The sequence below is a fragment of the Macaca mulatta genome, chromosome 17, assembly GCF_049350105.2.
Source record: "Macaca mulatta isolate MMU2019108-1 chromosome 17, T2T-MMU8v2.0, whole genome shotgun sequence".
NCBI classification, from domain to species: domain Eukaryota; kingdom Metazoa; phylum Chordata; class Mammalia; order Primates; family Cercopithecidae; genus Macaca; species Macaca mulatta.
This window is the reverse complement of record NC_133422.1, coordinates 101,084,868-101,112,235: the sequence shown is the minus strand read 5'-3', so window position 1 is coordinate 101,112,235 and position 27,368 is coordinate 101,084,868. Positions and strand designations below refer to the sequence as shown.

General features: G+C 37.6%; 1 protein-coding gene across 1 annotated transcript; it reads left to right on the top strand.

Moving 5' to 3' along the window:
- Positions 1-470: 470 nt before the first annotated feature.
- ARGLU1 (arginine and glutamate rich 1) lies at positions 471-25,368 on the top strand. The gene is given in 4 exon segments (NM_001194022.1): positions 471-1,061; positions 8,727-8,952; positions 11,250-11,333; positions 24,348-25,368. Coding segments are annotated over 4 exon segments (822 nt in total). The 5' UTR covers positions 471-714; the 3' UTR covers positions 24,513-25,368.
- The last annotated feature ends 2,000 nt before the right edge of the window (positions 25,369-27,368 follow it).

The window sequence follows — 27,368 nt, the reverse complement described above, 5'->3', positions numbered from 1 at the left end:
GGTACATTAAACCCTATAGTAAGTAAGCATTAGGCTACAGTCATCAAAACCTGCTGCATACTTACCTCCTGCAAGTCTCATAAGCACTTCAGAAAGTGTGGTATCTCCATTCTACGAACGAGGAAAGTAAGCTCAAGACAGCAAGTGCTGAGTGCAAGTCACTTGGATATACATTTTAGGGCTGCCCCGCAAGACCAGCTCCTAGAAGATAACGCAATCAATCAATTTCTGCGAGGCAGGACTTAAATCGCACTAAAACGTGCTTAATTCATTCAACATGGCGTTGGCACCTTACCAGGAAGGAAAAAAACGGAGTACGCCAAGGCGAAAGGGAGAGCCTCCATCTACTGCGTCTCAGGCTTCCGCCAAGACTGACGGAAAAAAACGAGTTCACTCGGAAGCGCTCGCCTGCCTTCGGTAAAAATCGTCAGAAGGCGGGGCCCACGCTTCGGCACGTTCCGCGCAGGGCATTGTGGGAAGGGCGGCCGGTGCAGCCGAAGCTGCCATCTTAGGGGCGCCTTGCGCTGCGGCTTTCTCGGTGGAGGCGGCCTTCCTGGCAGCGGTAGACGTCGGGAAAAGGCAGAAACTCCGTTGGCCGACACCTTTCTTTCCTCCGGCCTCTGTAGGACCGCCAGCCCGCGTCCGAAGGCGGAGGCGAGGGGAACTGGCCGCGTGAGGGGCCTGAGGCCAGCGGTTAGAGCGTCGCCCGGAAGGATGGGCCGGTCTCGGAGCCGGAGCTCGTCCCGCTCCAAGCACACTAAGAGCAGCAAGCACAACAAGAAGCGCAGCCGGTCCCGGTCGCGATCCCGGGACAAGGAGCGCGTGCGGAAGCGTTCCAAATCTCGGGAAAGTAAACGGAACCGGCGGCGGGAGTCGCGGTCCCGCTCGCGCTCCACCAACACGGCCGTGTCCCGGCGCGAGCGGGACCGGGAGCGCGCCTCGTCCCCGCCCGACCGCATCGACATCTTCGGGCGCACGGTGAGCAAGCGCAGCAGCCTGGACGAGAAGCAGAAGCGAGAGGAGGAGGAGAAGAAAGCGGAGTTCGAGCGGCAGCGAAAAATGTGAGTGTCCGCGGAGGGATGGACCGGGGCATGCGGAGAACGGGGCCCTGGGCGAGGGCGTGGGGCCGGGGCGGGACGGCGCGGGCTGGGAGAATGGCGGGGACCGAACGGGGCTGAGGACCGGGCGCGGGAACGGGCCGGAGAGGCGGCGGCGGGGCCAGCAGGCTTGGCTTTTGGAAGGCCTGGGGTGGGACAGACCCAGGAGTTGTCCGGGAAGGAAAATTCGAGGGCTTGAGCAGAAAGGGCTTAAATAGGAGAAGGCGATTTTGGCGCGTGAGAGGAGTGGTGTCCCGGAAGTAGGGATGGAGTTCGGAGTGAGGTCGGAGAGCTGCGTCGGCTAGTGAGGCCGGGAGAGCTGGCCTGCAGATGTGAAGGGTGGTGAGCGTTTGCTGGTCGGCTTGAGAAGAAGAGAGAAGGGAATTAACCTTTGAGATGCGAATCACAGCTGGCCAGAAGCATTCTTCTATTGAAGCTCAAATTTGGGACAGAACTTAAGTACTCCCGAGAATCATACACTTTAGGTGGTCCGCCAGAAAAATGCATTTTCACTTTAGTGTATTCCTATTGTTAAGGTGTCTGGATTGCTTTTTTCCCCTTGAGCCTACACCCTTACCCCTTTCTTGAGACGGTAAAAAAAAAAAAAAAAAAGCACAGACCTTAAGTGTACACTGCGATGAGTTTTTTTGGCATTTGAATTCACCTGTGTAATCACCATCCCAAAGCCTACCCTTTTTTAAACTTGCTTTCTATTTCTCTAGCAAACACGTGGAGTTTTGTTGTTTCCCTTGCACTGTGCTTCTTCAGAAAACACTGGAATAGTTGCTTTCGTTTTGGCGTTGCTCACATGAGGAATAGTGAAAACTAGAGTTACAATGTGTTTCCGAAAATGTCAGCTCTCCAGTATTTCTGGCTATGAAAGTAGATGTGGATAAATAATCCCAAACTACAGGAACTTTTGGGTTTTAAAGTTTAGGGATTTGTTGTGTGTTTTGCTTTAAGATCATCATACTTTGATGCTCTGGGTATTCAGTTCCCAAAAACCACATTGAAAAGTAGATTTGAACAGTCCTACTAACTGCCTATTTAACCAGCCATACTTGGTCAGTTTGGTCAGTTCTTCAGTGAATATTTAGAAAGTGCCCATGAAGCAAGAACGTTACTGAATTTATGATTTTCTCGAGGCGAGTTTATGTGTACTGAATTGTCCGTAGGGTTTGTAGTTTTCTGTAGTTGCGTTTGTGTTAGGTAGATTTTCCAGCACACATACAGCTTGTTCTAAAATAAAGTTACTAAAAGGTAGGACTGGAGCACTAATACTACAGAGGAAGCTGTACCTGGAGCTGTTTTGCTTCCAACATTCCTTTAAAACACATGCAACACTCATTTTTCCTATACTTAGAACTGTCAGTGATATATATGAAAATAAAGGTAAAGTAATTATTTCAGATTAAACCTTGATTTTGTAGAATCCAACTTTTGGGTCTGCAACAAGGCCCTTAGCTGTAAAGTTCTCAAATAGCTATCAATAGATGGATGTATAAAAAGTTACCTGAGACATTGCTGAGATAATTTCTTCATGTGAAAACAAAGGAGTCCTCCATAGAGGAATGACTTGCCTTCCATTAGAAAGCTAAGATTTGTAGGAAAAATGAAAAGAAACTTGGTATGCAAAGAATAAATAGAAGCATTTAGCAGGCTTCACATGGATAGCAGAGAAGAAATTCAGGAATGAAATATGGCAGATAGAGGCTGTATGGTTCTCTGGTTTGAGAGAAGACACAAACTGCCAATAGTATTTAGGAATGAGAAGGGGCCAGGGCCAGCAGCCACCTGTACCCTAAATTCCTGGGTGCCGTGCAATAGGCGTTACTTAATATATTCTGATGCCTTGGAAACAATGCAAAAGAAACAGTGGAAAGACTTAAGTATTGGAGCTTTGGGAATGGAAGGAAATAGTTTTCAGTCTACATATCCTGTTGGTTAGTTTATTCTTTTAACTGATGTTTATTGAGCATTTAATAAGTGCCAGACACTGTGCTAAGTGCTGTTCATATAAAAATGATTGGCCCTTCTCCAAGAGCTTGATCTAGCTCAAAGACAGATCATTAAATAGGCAATAATACAGTGTAGAAAATTTAGTGACAGTAATATAAACTGTGTAAAGGAAGTATCCTGTGAGGGTGGAGGAGATAAGACTATGACAATGACAGGCAAGGTATAGGACATATGTGGAGCACAGAAAAGAGCCTCCTCCCCCGACTCCTGCCAAAATAGAGGAAATGGTCTCAAAAGTGGAATAATCAGGTGACTGTTGACTTAGAACACGAAGTTCTATAAATATTTAAGTCATGGAGTGACTGGAGAGGTAAATAGAGGCTGGGAATCATGTTAGGGTTGTTTTATGTCATGGTAAAGAGCTTAGATTTCATCGTAGAAACAGGAAGGATTTTAAGCAGGTAAATGACAGGGTGCCTTTTTTGTTTTGATTGTTGTATAGGATGGAAAGTAAGAGGTGGGTACAGAAGTTTACACAGGAGTAGTGAGGATGGTTGTCGGAATGGAAAAGAGGGACAGATTTAAGGAACATTCAGGGTATATTAAATGGAATGTGGGACTTCAGAAAAAGAATGTTGATTCTCATGTTTATAGTGTGGCTATTGCAACTCATCTACCAAATGTTTCAGTAACAACCGTGTGGCAGGTACTGGTAAAAATGTCAGAAACTTTGTGAATAGCGAATATGGGAGAGGGAAAGGGAATAAGAGAATGGTGCCTCCACTGTGAGCACTGGTTTTGGATACATTGTACTGAGTTTATCCAGAGTTGATCATGTGAGACTGAAGCCTAGCTAAGAGGGGCTTCTCTGAATGTCAGTGAAACCTTGAGAGTATATGGAATGACCCACGGAGAGTGTGGAGAGAGGAGAGCGGTTCATTCAAGGGACTGAAAGAACCTGAGGACATGCCTGTATTTGCAGTTGGGAAAGGGGAGAAAAGCCCATGGTGGAAGCGGAAAGGAATATGGTAAGAATGCATAATGTCAGGTGCCCTTTCAAGAGGTCTACTTAGGTGGAATGAGACTGTAAAATAAGAATCAACTGCTGGATTTAGCTAATTAGGAATTCTTTGGTAAGATTGGAAACCTTATCCACTTAAAATTCTGAGTTGTTGAATAAATCACCTACCTCTAACCTCTTGCTTATTGTGAAAATTGGAGATAATGTATTTAAAGTAGGTGATATTTGGCATATAATAGTTCCCAGTAAGTAATGTTATTTAATGTAACTTACTTACATGGAGCCAGACCAAGCCTGATGAATTTAAGAAGTGATCTTACAAGTTGTAATCTTGATGCTTAAAAGGTAGGCCTTTACATTTTTTAAGACCTTTGCCATCAATTTTGAATAGGCAATTCACATGGTTCAAAATTCAGTTCAAAAGATCTTCCTCTCATCCCTGTGTCCCAGCCATTCAGTGTGGTTCTTCTCACCCCTCCCCCACACCAGTAGCACCACTTTCTTAAATGCTCTTTTGAGATGCTGCATGCATGTTGTATTAACTGTTGAAAAATAGACAACTGAAAATGACTTGCAGCAAATCAGGAAAATGTTAATGGCATAGTAACTTACTCTAGCCTGGGATGTCTAGGTTCCGATATCCTCTGTGTTCAACTGGCTGACAGGTAAAGAGCCTTCTAAATTAGAGTGTCTACACTGAACTGGGATCTATATGAGTGATTCTTAGAATACTTGGACAGTTTATTGTGAGAGCAAAGAAGAGCTTTTAGGAGAAAATTCAGTATATGAAGCCGCATATTTTTGGAGGCTAAGGCTCTGACAGAACATTAAGGCATAAGACCTAGTTGATGTTAAGAATATGTATTTATTTATTTATTATTTTTGTAGAGACAGTTTCACTATGTTTCCCAGGCTGATCCTGAACTCCTGGGCTCAAAGAATCCTTCTCCCTCAGCCTCCCAAAGTACTGGGATTACAGGTGTGAGCCACTGTGCCTGGCCTATACTTTTTTCTTTCTTTCTTTCTTTGGTAGTTAAATCTGTGTGCTTGTCTTTGCCTCTCTCATTTGTCCTGCAGAAACCAGTATAGAGTAGTAGTATAGTGCTTGCTTGAGATCATTAGCTTTGGTATCTACGTAGGTTTAGAGAAACAGCTCAGCAACATCCAGTGTGCGTGAGTCCAGAAACTTAAGCTCCTTGTTCTTAGTTGCCACAGTAAAAATGAGATACATACCCAATGCATAGGAATAATTATGTGATTTAAATGATTATATGGTATATAAAGCTTTCGGCACAATATTATATGTTACTTATTAAGTAATAAGTAAATGCTGTTTGCTAATAATTATTAAGCAATTCCTAGAAGTAAGCCCCTAGGATTGAGTTCCTACATTTTAAAGATGTTTTAAAATAATGGTGTCAGTTACTCTGTAGGGAGTAATACTCTTAACAGTGATGAGGTGCTGTAGCCTTACTGTTTTGTTTTTAATCGTTAGCATTTTAAAGTTCATTGTGACTAGTCTTTTTAAAATACCTGAGAGCACAGATAAAGTAGAACCTAGTATTACACCATTTCCATTGGAAACCTGGAAGATCTTGATTTAATGCTTTCATCAGTATAGCATATTATTGGCAGGAGAATGGATATTCAGCAGAGAAGCATGAGGAAAACATTAGAGAAAAGAACATCATGAGGGTGACAACTATGGCAAGGGTTTTAAGGAGTGAATAGGCTGTTAGGTGATACCTATTTTGCAAGACACTAATGACCCACTCAGGAAAGTTCAATGCCTCTTATGGGAGTAGACATAATAGTGGTTTTATCATTGATTATGATGATAAATTTGCCGTCAGTAAAGATGAACTCATGCTTAATTCAGTTGTATATGTGCTCATTGGTTTGCTGAATTCAGTGTATGGCGAGGGCATAAAATTGAGCTTTCCATCAGCACTGTTTCTAAAATTTGATTTAAAATTTTTTTTCTGATTACTGAAGTAGCATTTTTAATTTTACCAAGAAAAACAGCGAAGTTATGTTCTTGCTAACACTTGAAGGCAAACAGTTTTGCTGTGGAACCCAGAACCTTGCCTGTTGCAAAGCTTAGTTTTCATGTTCGGATGCCTTGCAGTTCCTCCAGGAACAAAGGGAGATAAGCAGCTTTGTGAGAAACTGCACTAGGTCATTCATTTCTCATTCTCCAGTGTTTCAGTTGAGCATGGGACTTTCCACTTGCCCCCTCCCTGTGGGCTATAAAGTCGCTGAGCTGTAGTTAGATTTGACTCCTTAGCAGCATAGCAGCCCACGGCCTGCCTGTACTGCCTGTTATATGGGCCCTCTGGTTTGATGTCATCAGTGGAAATAGAAGCAGGGAACTGACAACATTCTGATTTGGCTTTTGCTGTAAGTAAATTTATTTGGCTCATTTTCTGCTTACTGGCCAAAGCTATGGAAATGAGGCCCTGTTAGCCACTGCACTTCTGCTGAGGGATGGCTTGACTGCCAAAAATAACCTTGAGTATGTATCAGTTCTCTTCCACCTTCGTCAAATTCTTAAGTTGGCAACTTTACTCCTAGAGCCTTCTTTCTACTTTGTGTGGAGTTTTAATTGGAACTGTGTTACATTATCCTTTTTTTAAATAGTACTATGATCCACTTAGTATTGCTAGTTACAAGTCACATCGTACTGGCTTTGAAATTTTAAATATTAAGTTTCTTCTTAGGCTTCTCTACATTTACTAATTTCAGAAGAACCAACTAGCAAAAGTGTGTGTGTACACACTTTATTATGAGAAATTTACATATACCCAAAGGTAGATTACTATTATTATTGTGTACTCATTATCCAGATTCAACAGTTGTCAGCCTTATTTCATTGATTAGTTCTCTTTCCCTTTGGATGAAGTAGAGAAACAACATTTTATATTGAAATGTGGTTTAATTTCTGTTGAAGTTGCCATCTGGTTTCCTTTGGTGATTGATTTTTTTAGTGTTGGGGAAGATACCTGCTCTCTTACTGAGCTGCTGTAGATGAAGACTTATTGAAACCACTCGAATACTGTATTTAATTGGAAGTTAAGGCAAAGGAGCATAGTTAAGTCTTAGGCTTTCATACCTTTTTTTAAGAAAACTTAGTTTTGGAAGGGAAAAGGGAAATATTTAAGAAACAACAACAGAGTCCTGAGAATGGGTGTTGCAAACGTCTAGGACCTTAAAGATACTTTCTCTAGTACCTACTGTCTCCTTGACAGAAGAATGTAGAGGATAAATGTAGAAACTGAAATGAATCCGATTGTTTAAGACACATTGGTGTTAGTGTGTTATCACTGTGAATAAGTAACAGGAGTTGAAAATGAGAGCCCTTGGATGAGAATTGAATCATCCTGAAGAATAGAGTTAAGTTGAAGTGGATTGGGGTATTTAAAGGTCACTTAAAAATGATAAAGTCTTTACTAAACAGGTAAATTGAATGACTCTCATATATATGTATGTCAATTGAGTCATCAAAAGATAAAGGTTGTGGGTTTTATTTAATTTTGAGGGTTGTGAGAAAGTTGGAACGTGAATCGGCCTCTGAGGATTTAGATTTACTGCAAGAGCCTCAGAATTTATTCATTCAGCACAAATTATTGTCTCAGAGTGCTATTAAGTAGAAATAGTGTGAACAATATATGCAATATAAAAATTTTTAGTAGTCACATTAAGAAATCGATGAAATTATAGTGTATATTTTTATCCAAAATATAATTTTTAACACACAATCAAATAAAAATAGGAGATCATTTATATTCTTTTTCTTCATACTAAATTTCAGTTCGGACCAGACACGTGACCAGTGGCTATCACTGAATATCATTGGTATAAAATGTACAGAATTTCCACAGTGGTGCCTTGATGAATGTCAGTAATTTCAGCACAGCATTTTATTTTGAGTAAATTGGTTTATAATATCAGAATGGGATTGGAGTAATTAAAACTGTAGTATCATGCTTTATTGAACTTTTTCTGGTAATAAAAATATATTTTTACCCACTTTCGTATTTCTAGAGGAGCTTTTAATTGAAAATCAATTAGCAAAAGGAAGAAAAGACAGTAGGAACTATAAAGCTAAAGAACTTCAGTTCAAAACTTAAGTTGGTCATAATATCAGTGAAAACTACGCACTATTACTCCAGCAGTCTGAATCTCTTTAGTCTGTGTATGTTCTCTCTTTGCTTAGCGGGAAATGAATTCAGCCAGTCTGAGTTGCCTGCTACGTAATTTCTGCTTACTACTTTGTAAGCCCCAGACGAAGGGATTGGCAAATGAGCAAATCTATATATTTTAACAACTTGTCCTCTGATTATAAAGTCGATAACAAGTAGTTTTCTGTGTCATATTTATCGTTCCTAAATTAAAACTAATGAATTAGGCTTTTTGTATATACCAGTTCTCCTGTATTTAGAATATGATAAAGGAAAAAAATATTTTATATTCATTTGAATTTCTGTGTTAACATCTGTCATTTCCTTAAATGTGACGTGAAAATGAATTCTGAAAAAATCACTGAATAATATCAGGCTCAATGGCTTGATAGACTTAAAACTAGTTTTGTTTAAATTTATAGTTTTTAAAATAAATATCTAACTCGTTTTTTTCGCTTTGTTTGCTAGTCGACAGCAGGAAATAGAAGAAAAACTCATCGAGGAAGAAACAGCACGAAGAGTGGAAGAATTGGTGGCAAAAAGGGTGGAGGAAGAACTGGAGAAAAGGAAGGATGAAATTGAACGAGAAGTTCTCCGAAGGGTGGAGGAAGCCAAACGCATCATGGAAAAGCAGTTGCTCGAAGAACTCGAGCGACAGAGACAAGCTGAGCTTGCAGCACAAAAAGCTAGAGAGGTAACGCTCGGTCGTTTGGAAAGTAGAGACAGTCCATGGCAAAACTTTCAGTGTTGGGTTCTGCCTCCTGCTCAGTTCAGAAAGAGATGGAATACAGACTATCTAATTCCTTTCTCGTCTAAACTTAACATTGCTGCGAAAGTTAATTTTTTAGCCTATTCAGAAGTGCTGACTGATAACTTAAAAGTTGGAAGCTTTCATAAAACATATTCAAGGATACTTTTTGATTTAATGGAACTGGCTATTTGAGAAGTGTTTGAAACTTTTGCCATGGCTGCAGGACTTACATTCTTTTTTGGGAGGACGGTGGGGAGACAGGGAGTGGTAAAGGGAAAAGGTTAAAAATCCACCTGTGGTTGTATATTCTTCTATTCTATCACTCTGTTACCTAGACTGTGAGAGGCTTTTGCCTTCAGTCAGATTAAAAAGAGCAGGGCCTAACATTGAGTGATAGCACCTGCTTTGATAAATAGGTTTTCTCACTCTTCTTTTTTTCCTTCTTTTATCCCTCACTCCCTCCCCTAAACCCTGCTTCAGCACAATGGACTAATTCTAGCATTCCGATCATAAGGCCCTCCATTTTCCTAATGTGTTTCAAGGAATCTTTTTAGGAAAAATATCCAGATTATTTATCCACTTTTTTTAGTATCTACTAACAACTCCTTTTTTTCTCTAGAGAGTTATGAAGGAACAGGTTGTCCTTGTCTGGAGTCAAGCTAAACACATGATTTGTTTTATCAGCAGCTGGAGCAGAAGTTGAAAATGTCTTTCTGTGAGACAGTAATTTGCTACTGAAGCTTTATAGCTTGTTTGCACTGATTACTCCAGGATCCAAAAACTTGGTGAAAGTCACTGAAACGCTCAAGGCAAATTACTTTACAGCCCTGAGTGTCTTATCACCATAGTTTGCATACTGAATATGAATCCAGTTGGTGTGTGACGTAGGAAATCCTGTAGTTGTTTTCTTGAACTGAAATATTTGACTCAAAATAATTAAGACTCATTGTCATTTTTCATCTTGGCATTATTGTGGACAAGTTGACATATTAAATCTCTTTGCTTTCTGGTAAGCTTAGCTTTTAAAATGCATTTTCCCTTGTCCTGTCTTTAACTAGATATGCATGCTTATATTTATAGTGGGTTTCACAGACTATAAAATTGAATGTATGAAATTTTTATTTATATCAGTGCTTTTAATAATGAAGATATTTTTGGAGTAATGGTGCTGTCTTGTAGCGAGTTATTAATCATAGTAAGATTTTTTTCTCTTCATTTGCTTTTTTGTTTCATATTAACAATTTTTTTTTACACGGACACAACTCTCTGACAGTCTTTCCAAATATTAAAATCATTTGAATATGTATGCTGTGATCTGAACACTGCCCAAGCCATCAAGCAGTCTTCATACAGTTTGCATTATAAAATCTCATTAAATTCTCCAAGAAAAAATAAGTTGAAGAATTTTATTTCCTGACCATGCATCCCCTGGATTTCTGAGTTTCAGTTCAGATTGTAGATGACAATATAAGCTGCCTTCCGAAATTGTCAACATCTGAATGTTAAGTCCATTTTCCCCATGGAAGAAGCCCGTAGTTCCATGAAGTATGGATTACCATTTGTATTTTTCACTAACAGTAAATGTATTTTTCTTATTAATTGTTTGCCTTAGGAATGATGAATTACATTTTTTGTTCCTTCTTACCATAAACATCTGCATTCCTCAGCTCAGCCTTCCTTGTATGTTGTTTCTTTATAAATGGTTGAGCTGCTGATGCAGGTATTGCCAAGCTAACAGTACAAATCATTTTAAAGAGGAAGCTGGCGCGTATGGCAGCCGAGGAGCACACTCTGCAGGACACTGGACAAGACAGTAAATATTCAACTTTTAATGCTGATTAAAGGAGTATAGGTAAAGAATACGTAGGTATACATAATTGGTGAGACAAATATTCACTTTATTTATATTTTATATATTATTTTTTTAATTTGGTAAATACTATCCAGTTTTGTAGTTGTCCTTGTTGATTTGTGTGATATTAAAGTATTAGTAATAATTGCCAGGAAACTATCATTAGGGAGGGTTTAGTTGGTTGCTGTTTGGACTGGGAGGGATGATTTAAATTTAGTGCTAGAAACCAATTTTAGTGACTGCACAGTTTATCATTTGTCAGACAGAAGGTAGCTATAAAGCTACCCTGTAAGTCATATCAAAAAAGTTCAGAGGAAGATTAGTAAATATTTATCAATAAAAATAAACATTTTGTTTTTCTAATATCTTAACATATCCTCCCCTTTAGGAGGAAGAACGTGCAAAACGTGAGGAGCTAGAGCGAATACTGGAAGAGAATAACCGAAAAATTGCAGAAGCACAAGCCAAACTGGTAAGTGTAAAGCATTATGTGAAAAGTGTTTTGTATTTTGCTTTATTTCCTTTTTTCAGATTTTGTGGACTTTTGTGCTCTATAATTTGACTTATTTTTGAGGGGGTTCTTTGGACTAACTTTAAAGGCTTTTTGAGTCAAGAATAGAAACAATTGCGATTTTTACTTCCAATCTGGACAGAACTCCAAAATTTGCAGAGATTTTAAAAAACAAGTTTTCTGGGGAAATTGTTTTGTTCTGTATCCCCAGTTTTATTTTTCCTAACCTCGTTCACATTTCTCATATGCCTAAAAAACTAATAGCAACAACAACAAAAGCTTGGGGGTATATTTAAACCACCCGTAATATGCAGCATTTTACTTTGTATTAGTTGGCTTGTTACCGGGAGTAGATAGTATTTATTTGATAGTAAGTGCACCAGAGTAATTTCCTATTCCTAGTTTATAATCTTAACAAGAAATACAGAGTCTTCGGTAATTATGTAATATAAAAAGATGGGGGTGAAGGGAAGCAAGTTGTAAGCTCCAGTTACATGGTATAAAGAAATTTTGTGGTTATAAATACACAGAAAAATATCCGGGTGGGTCTAATTAGTTAACGGTGGATCCCATTGAAAGTGGGGATGAATAAGAATGTAAAAAGTTAATATGGGCAGTTGTTTCTAGAGCATCATCTTCTTAAAGATAGTGTCCTCTGGATAAGAGATAAGGCTAGAAATATTCCACATAACTTAGTGAGCATGGCACAATGGATTCTGGATAAATATCACCTGGTATTTGTGAAGGCCATAGTGGAATCTATTGGAAAGCCATAATCCACTTTCCCAAAGAAAATCTTAAAATCTGCTACAGTCGAAAAGGCAATAGGAATGTGAAATGGATGAGTCATTCTAAGTTACATTGCTGCATGCTTATGAATAAGTATGTGATAACTTTTTTTTTTTTTTTTAGTGATTCCAGGATTCCATGTAAGGAGAGAACCTCAGTGCAGTTAGGAAGAAGAGGGAAAGTGTACAATCTGAATTTGAGGTTAGAAGGTTGAGCTTTGAAGGGTAAAATACACTCTGGTTTCCTCTTTTGTGGATGTTTCAGAAAAGAGGAAAAAATATGGTTGACAGTTAAATCATTGAAGCAAAATTATTGAGCAGGTGGAACTAGACCTCCTTTTAGGACATGTTAGAGAGACTGGATAGCTATGCTGGGTTCATTATGTGGGTGGCCTGGAAGCTTGGTGTGCCCTGCCAAGATCTTGATCCCTTCTGACCCTGTGGTAGCTAGGGGATGGTTGGCCTCCTTACATTATTCTTACAGTCCTCTGTTGTTTGCCCACATGAAAAATAAAAATATGACTTTTGGTGTGTGATCACTGGAAGAAGTATTGGTAGTCATAATGTAATGCTTCTCAAATGGTAGTAAATGTTCAGTGTTTGTTTTTTAATCCCAGTTTGACTCAGACCTCTATTTTGCAAAATACAATTAAGATGAATTACTAGAAAAATGAGGTCGTATTGCTGTAAAAACTTCTAAAACACTTATATTGATTTGTCCTTGTTGGGGATTGATTAGTTTGTAGATTGTAAGTGGTCTATGGGCCATGCTTAACATGAGCACTTTTCCAGATCGCGCAGATTTAGATTTGATCAGAGTGACACTCTTCTCATTTCGTTTTGTTTTTGAGATGGAGTTTCGCTCTTGTTGCCCAGGCTGAAGTGCAGTGGCGCAGTCTCGGGTCATTGCAGCCTCCACCTCCTGGGTTCAAGCTATTCTCCTGCCTCAGCCTCCTGAATAGCTGAGATTACAGGCACCCACCACCATGCCCAGCTAATTTTTCTATTTTAGTAGGGATGGAATTTTACCATGTTGATCATGCTGGTCTTGAACTCCTAACCTCTGGTGATCCACCCATCTCCGCCTCCCAAAGTGCTGGGATTACAGGTGTGAGCCACCACTCCTGGCCCAGAGTGACACTATTCTGATGGCATGCTTGTGATAAACTTCAGGTAAAAAACATATCTTAGGGAAAAAGAGGCTTGGATTTGAGAAAGTTGAGTAAGAATTAGAACATATTTAACATGTTTGCTTACAGTGTTCAATAAAGTTGGAAGCATAGTAAATTGGTACTGGAGTTTTTTGTTTTTTTTTTTTTTTTTGATAGAGTCTCCCTCTGTTGCCTAGGCTGGAGTGCAGTGGCACAGTCTCGGCTCACTGCAACCTCCCCTTTCCAGATTCAAGCAGTTCTCCTGCCTCAGCCTCCTGAGTAGCTGAGACTACAGGTGCCCGCCACCACACCCAGCTGCTTTTTGTGTTTTTAGTAGAGATGGGGTTTCAGTACGTTGGCCAGGCTGGTCTCGAACTCTTGACCTTGTAATCCGCCCGCATCGTCCTCCCAAAGCGCTGGGATTACAGGTGTGAGCTACCACGCCTGGCCAAGAAAAGTTTTTTATTTGGTTCTATTGGTAGTCATATGCTGGCAGGAAAAGTAGGGTATTCTTTGTGTAGGAGGAGACGAAAAATGTGTAAAGATGGCAAGGAGGTACACATTGAGGCCCACTTAAACTTTTATTGCTTTTTTCCCTCCCTTTCCTCTCAGTTTTGAGCACTATTCTTTAATCTTTGTGTATGTTTGTTGGGAAATATATAAAATATATTCAAACTCCTATTAAAAGTACTTGATACCATATAAAGCAAGAAGAATTAGAAACATTCTGGCCTCTAGAAAATGATGAATGATGAAGGATGATCAAAGGTAACTACTAAAATCTGTATTGAGAAAAGCAACTTGATGAAAAAGTAGACAAGCCATTAAGTGCTTTTAAATAATTTAACACATTTTGGAAATAAGGACAACTCCAAAAAAAGTTTGTTACCATGGAAATATTTGGTAAGTGGTATAGGTAGTGTGAGGTAATGACGTAATTGCCCTGGGTGGCCTGGGAAACCTTCCTAGAAGAGGTAGTCCCTTGAGCTGGGCCCTGATGGATAGATGGAAGTTCTATTAGAAGGCAGACAAGAGTGTGAGGAAATGAAACAGGGCAAAGGCCTTTGGGGTAGTAGAATAAAACAAAGGCAAGGGTGTGGAAACTTGAGATACTGGAAGAAGTAGCTGTAGTAAAGTAGCGGCCATCCAACCTTACGTGTGCTAAGAAGTTTGTGTGGCAAGCGGATTACAGAAAAGACAAGTTGATAATGAAAGTACCCTGGAAGTGGGGAAAGAGATTTCTTAAACATTTTAACTGAAAAAATAATACAATGATGTTACAGATCAGTAAAGACTAATTTCCTAATTAAAAAGGAGATTTGTGCACAGGTAGGATGAGAAGCAGCTACAACAAATTTCTGAAAATGTATCTCAACCTCAGTAGAGAAGCAAAGAAATGTCCCCCTCTTTTCTTTTTCCTTAATAGAAATCCCCTAAAGCCATTGTTTTTCACAGTGTCCTCTGTGGGCAAGGTTATGATACAGAGACCTCTTTACCTGATGATCATGAGAATTTAAATGGGTATAATGGTTTCAGAAGACAATTAACAGTAAATCAGTAAATATAAAAAAACTTTAATTCTGTGTCTAAGAATTTATCTCATGAGATAGACTCATTTACAAATGAATTTACATACAAAGATATTCTCAGATTATTTAAAATAGAAGTATCCATGTTGTTTAATTAATTATTATTATACAATGGATTTTTCTGTAGCCAAAAAGTATTTGATAATTCAGGGGAAATACAAAATAGGATGGAGGTAGCTAAATAAAAAATTTATATGTCCAATATGATCCTTTTATTTTGAGAAACATATACTTGCACATTTTAAGAGACACACAAATAAGCCAAAATGCTAAAAATAGTTATCTTTAATTGCTAGTCTTATGTGTAACTTTATACTTTTCTTCAGTTTCTACATGCTACAAGTAATGTATATCACTTTTTTGATCACATACAAATAATAGTAAAGAAATTAAAGTTATACTTTTGATTTTTTTTTTTATTATACTTTAAGTTCTAGGGTACATGTGGATAACGTGCAGGTTTGTTACATATGTATACTTGTGCCATGTTGGTAGCCTCTTTTGACAAAAGTTCACAGATTGAATCCCGTAATGACTGATAAGGAATGTGATAGCCTAGCCACAAGGAATGTGTTAGCCTAGCCACACGAGCTCACCCATATATGAAAATCATTGTTAAGTGCTCTACTCCATGGCTAGTTACTGTTTTTTTCAATTCCACATTGTGTACCAAGATATTTGGTTTGTCAACAGAGACAAAAAAAAAGTATTAACCAACAAACATACTTTATTTACAAAGTAAAAGCATCCAAATATGACTTGATTTGGCTTTTTGGCAGATTGTTCTTTGTTCTTGAGTTAGTGTTGGCGACATATAACTATCTTTAGGTATTTGAAGGGTTGGTAATACAATGGAAAATTTTAATTTTCTTTTGTTAAAAATAGTGCTTAAATTTTTTTTGAAGTCTTCTCCATGGTGTTTTTATGATGTTCCTTGGAAAATCTCAAGATACTGTTCCGAAATGTATGTGAACTTTACTTTTTTGGAGAGGGAAACAGACTTAAAAATTGGGGATAGGTTTTGCTATAGAATAAAATACTCTTCCAGAAGGTTGTGTCAGCAGGAGGAAGAAATCCTCAAACTATACCCTTGTCAAGATGTTAAAATACAAACCATGCAACCTGGTTAGTGAATCTGGTGTAAGCACCTAAACTATGATAATAGACTGATAGTTTTTAATAAAATTTTAGGTAACATACTGGTCAAAGGAAGGACAAATTACTTTTGATGGGAGACGGGGGTGTTTGGGGTTTTAAAGTATATGCAAGTTATACTAGATTTACAGATCTCTTTACTAATGAAATAGTTTTCTTCAGTTGCCAAATTCATTGTGTTATATACCACTTTGTATTTCACCAGTTTGGTTTCTCAGCAGTTTGAGAGAGGAAAATATAGTGCCATGTTTTAAAGTTGCTTATATATCAATTGTGTACCACATACATAAGTTTAAAATTAACCAGAGTGTGCTTTGCAATGGAGAGATGGCTCTGAAAAATGTAAGCAGGGATTTCTTTTAAATGAGTTTGTATAGTAGGCTGAAAAATCCCTTCTGTCCTCTCTCCATGCAAAAGAGTCTATATTCTAATGCCTGGAATTTGAATGTGCCCATATATGACAAGGAGGGTGGGGCTTTTGCAGATGTGATTAAGTATCTGCAATGGGGAGTTTATTCTGGATTATCTGGTGGGCCTTAAATGCCATCACATGTATTCTTAGAGAGGCAGAGGGAAATTTTAGCATATAGCACAGACAGGAGAAGAAAGCTAAGTAAAGACAGAAGAGAGAGATTTGAAAATGTTGGCTTTGAAGATTGAAGTGATGTAGGCTGAAGCCAAGGAATCTGGCAGCCACCAGAAGCTGTAAGAGACAAGGAGCAGACTCCCCCCTAAAGACTCCAAAAGGAGAATGGACACCCTGCTGACACCTTGCCTTCAACCCAGTGATACTGATGTCAGACTGCTGGCCTCCAGAATAAATTTATGTTGAGCTATTCAGTTTGTGGTAATATGTTACCTAAAAATGTGGAAGTGGTTTTGGAATTGGACAGTGGGTAGAGGCTCCAGTTTTGAGTCACATGATAGAAAATGCATACATTGCCTTTAAAGACTGTTGGCAAAAATACGGATTTTAAAGGTGTTTCTGGTTAGGGCTCAGAAGCAAATTAGGAACATACTCTAAACTGCAGGGAAAGAGATCCTTTCTATAAGTAATAGAAAGCTTGGGTGAATTGTGTCCTACAGTTGTGTGTGAGGCAGAACTTAAAACTTTTTCGTATTTAGCTGAGAAGAATTCTAAGGAAGTGTTGAAGGTGTAGCCTGGTTTCTTCCTGTTTATAGTAAAGTGGCAAGAAGAGCTAAATTGAAGAATGAACTGATAAGTATAGAAAGAACCATCAGCACTTGATGTTGAGAAAATCTCAGGCTATTCAGATGGCAAAAGATGTTCACTGTTAGAAAAACTGGCTCTGGAAAGAAGGCCAAGGGTATTGCTAGACAACCTTTTGTTTGTGTTGAAGAAACTATGCGTGTAACTCATAGGTTCCCGTACTATCTAAGTAAAAGCCAGAAATAGATGAGATTATCCAGGAAATATCTGTGGAGAACCATGTTTAATGATGTGACATGTAGGGGACCTCCAAAGTTTCTGAGAATGTTGTTTCAGCAGAAACTGCCAACTGGGACTGAAAAAGACACATGACATAATGAAGGAAGGTGTTTAGACTCCTGACAGAATCCACGCACATAGGAAAAATGATGTGAAGACAAACACAGAGATTTGAGGATATTGACCTTGGAGTTAAGTGTCCACATACCAAGAAACCTTGGCAGCCACTAGAAGCTGGAAGAGGCAAGGAACGTATTCTCCCCTAGACTCTGTGGTGGAAGTGTATCCCTGCCAACACTTTGATTTTTGTTCCAGTGATACTGATTTTGGACTTCTTGCCTCCATAATAGATTTCATCCAGTTGCAATTTGTCACAGTGGCCACAGGAAATTAACACAGTTGGAAAAAGAATAGGGTATCTTGTAGTAGAGTGATCATTTCTATAAGTTGAAATGGCACAATACTTAGGAAAAATAAGCCACCAAATGTAAATGTCAAACATTTTAATTTGAAGTGAAGTTTCGGATAAGTCAGATAAGGATTTTCGGAGAGCGAGAGGTTTTTTAATGATTGATAATATAAAAAGCTGGTTGAAGACCTTATGTTAATGTATTTGAGACAGTAATTTTAAAAATAAATTTCTGGACATGAGTGAGTGTATTGACATTGTGAAGGATGGGTTTGTAGGACACAAACTGGAAACACGAAGTCACTGAAGGCCATTCAAAAGATGGGGCCTTGAATCACCAAAGTAGCAGTTCTTAGAAACTGTAAGAGAGAACTGATAAACTTGGTGAGTGAAGAGGTATGAAAAAGTGGAGACGCAGGGGGGACGTCTGTTGTAGGAACCAGAAAAGACCCTCCTGATGTAATCATTCCTAATAAACTCATGCCAGGTATCCCCAGGCATTTAAGGAATACTTAGTGCACAAAATAGTGAATGACTAAGACAGAAGAACTGGTGAAAAGAGAGAATGTAGGATACAGAACATTAAAAGAGCCACATCTAGATAATACCTTTATTTGTCAAATTTTAGAACAGAAAGTATAAAGAAAATCCCGAAGGCATCAGATTTTCCTTGGCAAAATTATGCAGTGGTCTCTCCAGAGCTCTCAGGCAGTGCTTTTTGTACATAATATTGCATACCAAGGTCAACCTCAATCACTTCCTCCTTTTGAAACAGTTGTCTTCACTTCAGGTAACGTGGAATCCATGGAGATATTATCTAAGGTTGAAGTTTCAAAAATGATTTGTTATAAATGTCACAAGAGGGGAATTAAGAATAAAAAGGGGTAAAGGGAGGAGTAGGTGGTGATATGAATTTAGATGGTAGCTAATGATATCCCATAATGATGGTTTGTCATATTAGAAACCCTGAGGAGGTAACCATGAGAATAAATATGTTGTCACAGGGATGGAGGGGATCCTCGTGTTTCACCTTTCTGTTATTTAACGTCGTACATGGAATACCTTAGAAAAATTTACTGACGTAGTTTACTAAGTGTCAGAACTAATCGTATCAAATATATTTTTTTCATTTTTATTCATTGGTTATCTAAAGTGGGATATACATTTAAAAAGTTATATGGAAGGGAAGATGAATAAAGGAATTAAAATTAGAAATGGCAGAGTGGAGAGTGGATCAGGCTATTTATCTTGGAAGGTTTAAAATGTAGAAATCACATTTCTGAAGAGTGACATAGTTTCTAATTGTGCTGTTTTTCGTCCATTTCTATAATCACTCTTGATAACAAATATTTATATGTTTGGATTTTTAAAATTTTATAAAGTTATGTATATTTCAAATGGAGAATAGATTTCAATATCTCTGCTACAGGGAATGTTGCTAAGGACTACCTTGATTAAATTTATAGACAGTTTAAGATGGAGAATGCTTATAAAAGTAATCTTTATAAAATCAGTAGATCCTCTGGATAAAGACGGTAGGGCAGAGGCCAGGCGCGATGGCTTATGCCTGTAATCCTAACAATTTGGGAGTCCAAGGCGGGTGGATCACGAGGTCAGGAGATCTAGATCATCCTGGCTAACAAGATGAAACTCCGTCTCTACTAAAATACAAACAAAGTCTCTACTAAAATACAAACAAATTAGCTGGGCGTGGTGGCACGTGCCTGTAGTCCCAGCTACTCCTGAGGCTGAGGCAGGAGAATCACTTGAACCCGGGAGGCAGAGGTTGCAGTGAGCCGAGATCGTGCCGTTGCACTCCAGCCTTGGCAACAAGAGCAAGACTGTGTAAAAAAATAAATAAATAAGGCAGAGGTTACTGGGAGGGGTAAGTAGGCCTTTTAACTATAATGGAACATTTTATTTTTGTGTATTTCTTCTCACCAGTCACTCTTTAGCTTGGGGTACAAGGTTGAAAGCCACCTTTGTGATATTGAACAGGGTTATTGGCATAATGGCTAGGAGAGTCTGCCCCAGTGTAATGGTTCTGGTATTGTGGATGTTAGCTTTCTCCTTGGCCTCCAAGCTTTCCACTACATAATCCTTGTGAGTGAGTTGCTTAGTATTATTCATCTGTATAAATATATCCATCCCCAACCCCCCAATGCAAATAGTGCTTTCTTGTGCATAAATGCGAAACAAGCGGGAAGAGGAGCAATGGTTGTATTCTCTGGTAAGTAAAGTCATCAGGAAAGAAAAAGTTACTGCAGAGAGAGGGTAGGATTTAGGAACATAACCTAGCAAATAAGGTATAAGGTCATACCACGCTTACAGATGGTGGATGAACAGGACACCAGCTTTTTCACTTGAGAGGCTGTATTAAAATGAGAGAGGACTGTTTGTGTTTGAATAGTCTTTTCTGTTTTTGTCAAAGTGTAATTAAGATTCATGCTTAGTTTAAAGCCATAGTAGAACAAAATACCAATGTTTGTGTATAGATAGTATATTCACCTCATTTTTAAATAATTACATTAAATACTTCTAGTAGGCACTGTATGCCTAGCACTGGTGATTAACATTGTTGAGTCGTAGTCCCAGAGAAAATCACCTCCTCTGTACGTACATACATACACACTTTTGCCTTCTGTATTTGTAGACCTAAATGAAGAAACTTGATTCTTTACCCAATCTAAAGTGCAGAATTAGTATTTTCTCTGAAGGAAGTTGCTTTACTTTAAAAATCTTGTTTTTAATTAGGCAAAACGATCACATGGTTCAAATTTTATTTTTTTAGGAAGAGAAACAGTGAAGTCCCTTTACTTTCCACCCAACCCAATCCCCACATTCCCAACCCCATCTCCAAAAGGTGTACTCAGTTATGAGTTCTTAAAATCTTTTCAGAATGTCTGTAAACGCATATTCAGGCAGATACAAATGCATAATATTTTAGTTCTCCTTTTATTGCACAAAGGTAGCATGTATACATGGAACTTATTTTTTTCATTTAACAGTGTAACTTGGAGATTTTTCCATTGCAGAACATAGGGGCCTCCTTTTTTCCTCTCTTATTTGTTTTTAACAGCTATACAATATTCTGCTTTATGTATCTTTAGTAATTTCTCTAATGTACCCAATATTGGTGGATATTTGGGTTTTTCCCATTCTTTCTATAAACTGTGTTGTAATATGTAACCCTGTAAATATATCAGTTTCGCGTGGGTGTAAAACTGGCACATTGCTGTACAAGTATATAATGTAAATTCCAGAAAATGTACTTGGTGGCATAAAGTATTATGAAGATGTAATTTTGATAGTGTCAGAGTGCTGTTTATATGGTAGCATATGTGTGTTGGTCCAGTTTTTGCTGCTGTAACCGGGTAATTTATAAAAATACTTGGCTCAGGGTTCTGGAAGCTGGGAACCCTAAGAACATGGCACAGGCATCCTGTGAGGTCTTCCCATGGTGGAAAGCATCACATAGAGAGCAAGCTAGACAGAGAAGGCCCTAGAGAGAGAGAAAAGTGGTAGCCAGACTAATGTTTTTATCAGGAGCCCATTCCCACAGTAACCAACCCACACCCCATTCGGGTGATAACAGAATTAATCCATTCATGAGGATGAACCCCTCATGGCCTAATTACTGCTTAAATGCCCCACATCTTAATACTGTTAACAATGCCCATTAATTCTAGCAGTGAACTTGGGTGACATTGAAACCACAGCAATGTGTTGTCACACTTTGAATTTCTGTCTTATAGGGTAAAAAATGGTATATTTGTAATGTTCATTAGATTTCTCTTACGGATTAAAGTTGTGATGTTCTGCTTTGTGTACCCTCACTCTCCAGGACTCTAGTCTGCTTTTCTAGGGTTGAGTTAGAACCTTAGAAGAAAGTGAACCTGAGTAATTATATTGATAAAATGTTTCTTAGGCACATGCACGCATGCAAAGAGCCCTTATTACATCTTGATTCAGTTGCACACACTAAGCTCTTATCCCAAATTTGTGATGATTTATGAAAACTGGATAAAGTGATTGGCATATGAATTCACTAATGATGTCTGGAAGCAGGTAATTCTTTGTGTTGTAATATCAGTGACAGCCTAAGGAAGAGAGTGGCTATTTGAAATAGATTCTGATGTACAGGTAGGATTTCCATAGAAGGAAAGAATGGCATGAGCAAAAGACGGGGGAACAAGATAGAAAGGAGAATTTAGAAGAGGAGTAGAAACAAAGTTGGAGCCAGGTTATAGAAAATCTTAAGTCTTAGAGAAACATACTTTAGGAAGTTAAGATGTATGCCATGGACAGTGGATATCATTGGAAATTTGAGGACACGAGTGAGCGAGCAATGGTCTAGAAAGGTGAGTCTGGCAGTACCGTGTAGGATGGGTTGAAGGACACACTGGAAACAGGGGCGCCATTTTAGATGCACAAAAGATACGTGGCCCTAAACTGGCATGCTGGCAAAAGAAATGAAAATAAACTCTAGTCAGAGAATATAAAACAAGAATTAATAAACTTGACTGAAGAAGGAAGAGATGAAACAAAGCTACAGAATTTGAGTGGCAGAAGAGAAAATGTAAAGGGCAGATTTATTTTAAGGATAAAGTGGAAGAATTTAAATCTTAAACGTGTTGAATTTTGAAGCAAGTCCTAGGTCTCCCTGGTGGATGTGTCCAGTAGCTAGGTATAAATGTAGCATAGGAAAATGGTTTTAGAGAGCTGTGTTTTAAAGATGCATTTTAGCTCTCTGTGGATTTTCCACCTTGGTCACTTGCCAGATTCTCTCACTGCTTGTAATTCTGATCTTTGTTATCTCTGACCTTACTTGACTGCTGTTGATTTGTTCCAACACTTGTCTTTTTAGTCTATGCCACATTGCTGTCTAAACTTCTTTGTGTTCTTCTCTTTTTGCTACTTAAGATAAAATTTAAACATTTTGTGTTGCATAGCGGAGTCCTGTTACCTTTTCCATCTTCCTTTGCCATAAAGCCTATAATCCAGTCACATTACACTTTATTTAAAAAAAAAAAATTATCATTGGAGACAAAAGAAGTGATTGTGTGGAAAACCTTAGTGTGTGGCATTAGAGAATGTATCGAAAGAGAACATTTTTAAAGGAATTAAGTGAACAAAATAATTTATTTAAATAAAGAGAAAAGTCACTGAATTTAATAGATTTTGACCATACAGAAGATAATTTTAGTAGAATAATGGAGATGGAAGCAATGATCTAAAGTTTGACTTTGGATGGGAGGAATAGGTAGGCAGCTCAAAGGATGCAGTGAACACAGAAAGAAGGGAAAAACGATAAATCATGATAACTGATACTAAAAACTCCAGAGTTAGAACATGCTTTCTCAACTTTGGCACTGATTAGATCATTCTTGGTTGTGGGAGCTGTCTTCTCCATTATAGGATGTGTAGCATTGTCCCAGTCTTCTACCTGCTGGATGCCGGGAGCCATTCCCAGTTGTGGCAGCCAGAATCATCTCCATGCATTGCCTAATGCCCCCTTGGGGAGGGGATTAAAATTGTGCTTGGTTGAGAATTGAAGATGTGTGTATGGTATCTGTCTAGGAAGCGTGAGAAGGGCCTGACTTCGGTAAATAGGGGAATCTGTAGAAGAACGCAGGAAAGAAGTCGCTTGACATGGAAGGAGTTGAAGGCACTGCAGGAGTGGAATCAGTTATACCAGTGTCCCTTTGAAGTTCGATAGTACTTTATAGTTAGGTCAGAAGGTTTTCTAATATTTTTCTTCAGGTAATTGGGTCTGTGGTGTTTCTTGGTTGTCTACTGATACTATAATATAGTCCCTTTTTTTTTCCAGCATGATTTGGCCACACAAACAAAAACCCCAAGTGGAGATTTTTTCCTGTGTTTTTGTTTTTTTTGTGTGTATGTATGTCCTTCTAACTATAAATATGGTAATTGGTAGATAACCTGCTCTTTGAGTAAATCTGTGCCTTGGTTTATAAGTAACAATCTATTAATCTGGTAGACTGAAGTTAGAGATAAAAATAGGTATAGAACAAAATCTGTCATGATATCAACATGTGATTTGTGGAAATTAATTTCTATTTCCCAAATGTATAAGTGCTTTTCCATAATTTGTTCATTTGTTTTCATTAAAAATGAAAGAAAATGTAGATATAATTAATAAAGGGTTCTCTTTTAATTCTTTTTTCTCTACCACTTAAACTCTATGACCTTAGTCAGATTTTATGACACATGCCATTGTGTGTAAGTTGTCACCTCATAACTAAAATATTGAGAAGGCATAGAATTCATAGAAAGTCCTTGTTTTTACCCCTTTTTTTTACATTTGCATTAAAATTTTTTTTGTAGATACATAACAGATACACCTGTTGTGGGGGTACATATGATAATTTTTAATACATTTCTACAATTAATGTTTACTTTTAACTTTCAGGCCGAAGAACAGTTGAGAATTGTTGAAGAACAAAGAAAGATTCATGAGGAAAGGATGAAACTAGAACAAGAACGGCAACGTCAACAAAAAGAAGAACAAAAAATTATCCTGGGCAAGGGGAAGTCCAGGCCAAAACTGTCCTTCTCATTAAAAACCCAGGATTAAATTGCAAACTCTGAACTTTTTACAAAGAAAAATGGAAAAACTTCGTATGGTAGCTTCATGTTGAAGTGGTTTTTTGTTTTTGTTTTTGTTTTCGTTTTTTTAATTTGTAAAATCTGGAAATTTAGCTTGTTCTAATAGGGGCTATGCTCTGCAATTCCCTTTTTTTTTTTTTTTTTTCTCTTTCCTTTCACTAAGTCAAATCCTTATCAGATCATTGTTGTCTTCTAAAGAGTGACATATTTTTCACCTGTTTGGATTCTATATTAGTGGTCTGAGGAAGAGCAGATCACATTGTAAAACTATGGATGGTCTGATAAGGCTTTTACTGACCCCACTGACTTCAGAGTTATACTCTGCTACATCATAATGCTGGTTTTGCTGACTTTTTGTTTTTTTATATATTTATAAAAGAAGAAAAAGTTGGTGATTGCATTGGGAAATTCCCAGGGTATTACTGGACCTATGTGGTGTATTGTTAAACCAGTGTCCTTGTGATACTGTTGCTCTTGATGTTCCTGATACAGGTAAGGAAACAGTTGGTCAACTCTGATACAAAGTACATATACAGTTCAGTATTGGTCTCTGTTCAGTTTGTTTTTATTTCATTGACAAACTCAAACCAGCATTCCCCATTGTGTAAATAAATGATTTTGCTGAATAAAGTAAAAGTCTTAAATTCATATGTTGAAGCAATTTTTTTTAAAGTTATGTTAAGTCTTAAAGAGGGTGGTTCACTTTTTGATGGTCAACCATTTAGAAGTCTTAGAACTATATTTCCTCTTGTTTATGCTTTTAACATAGGGTTTATATGTACATCTAATATACTTGTGAATTAGTATTTAATGGCTATTTTTACAAATATCAACTTTATGCTGATAGAGCAAATGGCATCAGTGTTACCTTTAAGAAAGACTGACAACACCCAGAAGATTTAAATTCTCAAACCTGTGCCTCTGTTTTAGGATATAAGTATTATCACAAATTATACTTAATAAAGGCTAGAAAAATGCTTTTAAATTATGGAATCTGAGATCATTTTAGAGTGGGCCATCAGAAAGAACTTAGCTTTATACTGTCAAAAAAAGGCTAAGATGGTCAAGTCATTTTCATTGTGTAGTGTACTTGCACGTTTATTTTTAGGACAAACACATTCGAACTTTATGAAGTTTTTTTGTTTTGTTTTTGCATGTGGAATCTTATGGATGGCTTTCATTTTTTACACTAGAATCTGCCTCATTTACTCTTACATATGTTTAAGTATACTGGCATAAAACATTCAAGAAAAGGATATTGATCTGAAATGCTACCTGAGATGCATAAACATGTCATCAAGTAGAGAAAATGTTGCCCAATATTTTTGAGACAGTTTGATTATTCTTAAAATTTGAAAACCTAAGTTAATGAGATGACTAAATGGTAGATTATTTTGTGTGTGCATGCTAAGAAAAAATGCTTTAGTTTTGAGCTCTTCAATGAGTCTAATTGTGGTAAGGAACAATATAAAATCAGTTTAAAGATCTTTAAAGGTAGAATTTTAAATAGGCATGAACTATAGTGAGAACTTTTAGTAAACATGCTACCTACTCTAAAATCAACCATTTTATTTTCTTAAAGAATATAGGTTGCCTAAAAACACTTTTATCTCTAAATATAGGTTAGCTGTTAATTATTTCATGATTTTTTTTTTTTTTTTTTTTTTTCTCCAATGTAACTTTTTTTGGTGCAGATTCATGGTTCCTAAGTTCTGTATTCAAGTTTTTGGAAATGTTTATTTAAAAACTGTTCTATACAAGTGTTCAAAACATTGTATCTAAAGAGAGTGGCCTGGACTTAAAATATTTGAAATCAGCTTATGCGTGCCTTTTAATTTTTTTTTTAAGTTTCTTACTGCCACATATGGTGTGAAATGACAGTAAGTTGCTTAATGACATACTGCAGTATCTGCTTGCTGTTGGAGACTCAGATGAGATGTTGAAATTGTTCCTGTGCTTGGTAACTATTCTCTGCCAGGCTATAGGAAAGAGGATGTAATTGTTAATACACACCATCCAGTCTTTAATGTGCTGCAACAATGTAGTAATTTGTTTTTTTCATTTGTTCCCACTGCCTTTGTGTACATAGAAAACTTAAAAATTTCCCCCAGTCTGTTAGCAGTTAAGATGTTCCCTAATTTATTAAATATGCCTTTATTCACAATTTGTTTTTTTTAGGTTATTCTTAATGCATTATAGAATTAACTATGACTTTGTTTATTTTTATTACAGTATGTAGTTATTGACATATTGTGGTTTGCAGAATTATCAATTGTATAAACTAAACCTTTAAATTAGCTTGGTGTGAGGACTCTTTAATGCTTTAAGTTGGGGAAGGGGTTTGTAGTAAGATTTTTACCTACTTCAGTTACCCTTATGAAGATGCAGCAAATCAGACTATTTCTATCCCCAGTAATCTCCGTATTCATTTACTGTGCTGGTATGTGTCCATAGCCTTTTTTTTTTTTTTTTTTTTTTTGTATCACCACTTGTCCTAGATTTAGCAGTATCTTAAGAATTTTCAGTGGTTTGTATTTTTTCAATTGTCTAAGTATAGTAAGCACAGAATCCTGGCTTATTAGACTTTACATGTCATTTCCAATGCCTCATTTTATAATGAGGAGCCTGTCACTTCACTGACATTTCTCAAAAGCTATTTCTATCCGTTAGTGCATCTGTTTTCAGTTGTCTCAATTTTCTGCATCTTTACACCCAAAACCATTCATCTGTTTTGTTGTGTTAATGGCCATGAGAAATACTGAAGACAGGCTATCTTAATTTTTGAGGCTCTCCCCTTCCAGGAGAGCCTTGTGAACAAGTACTA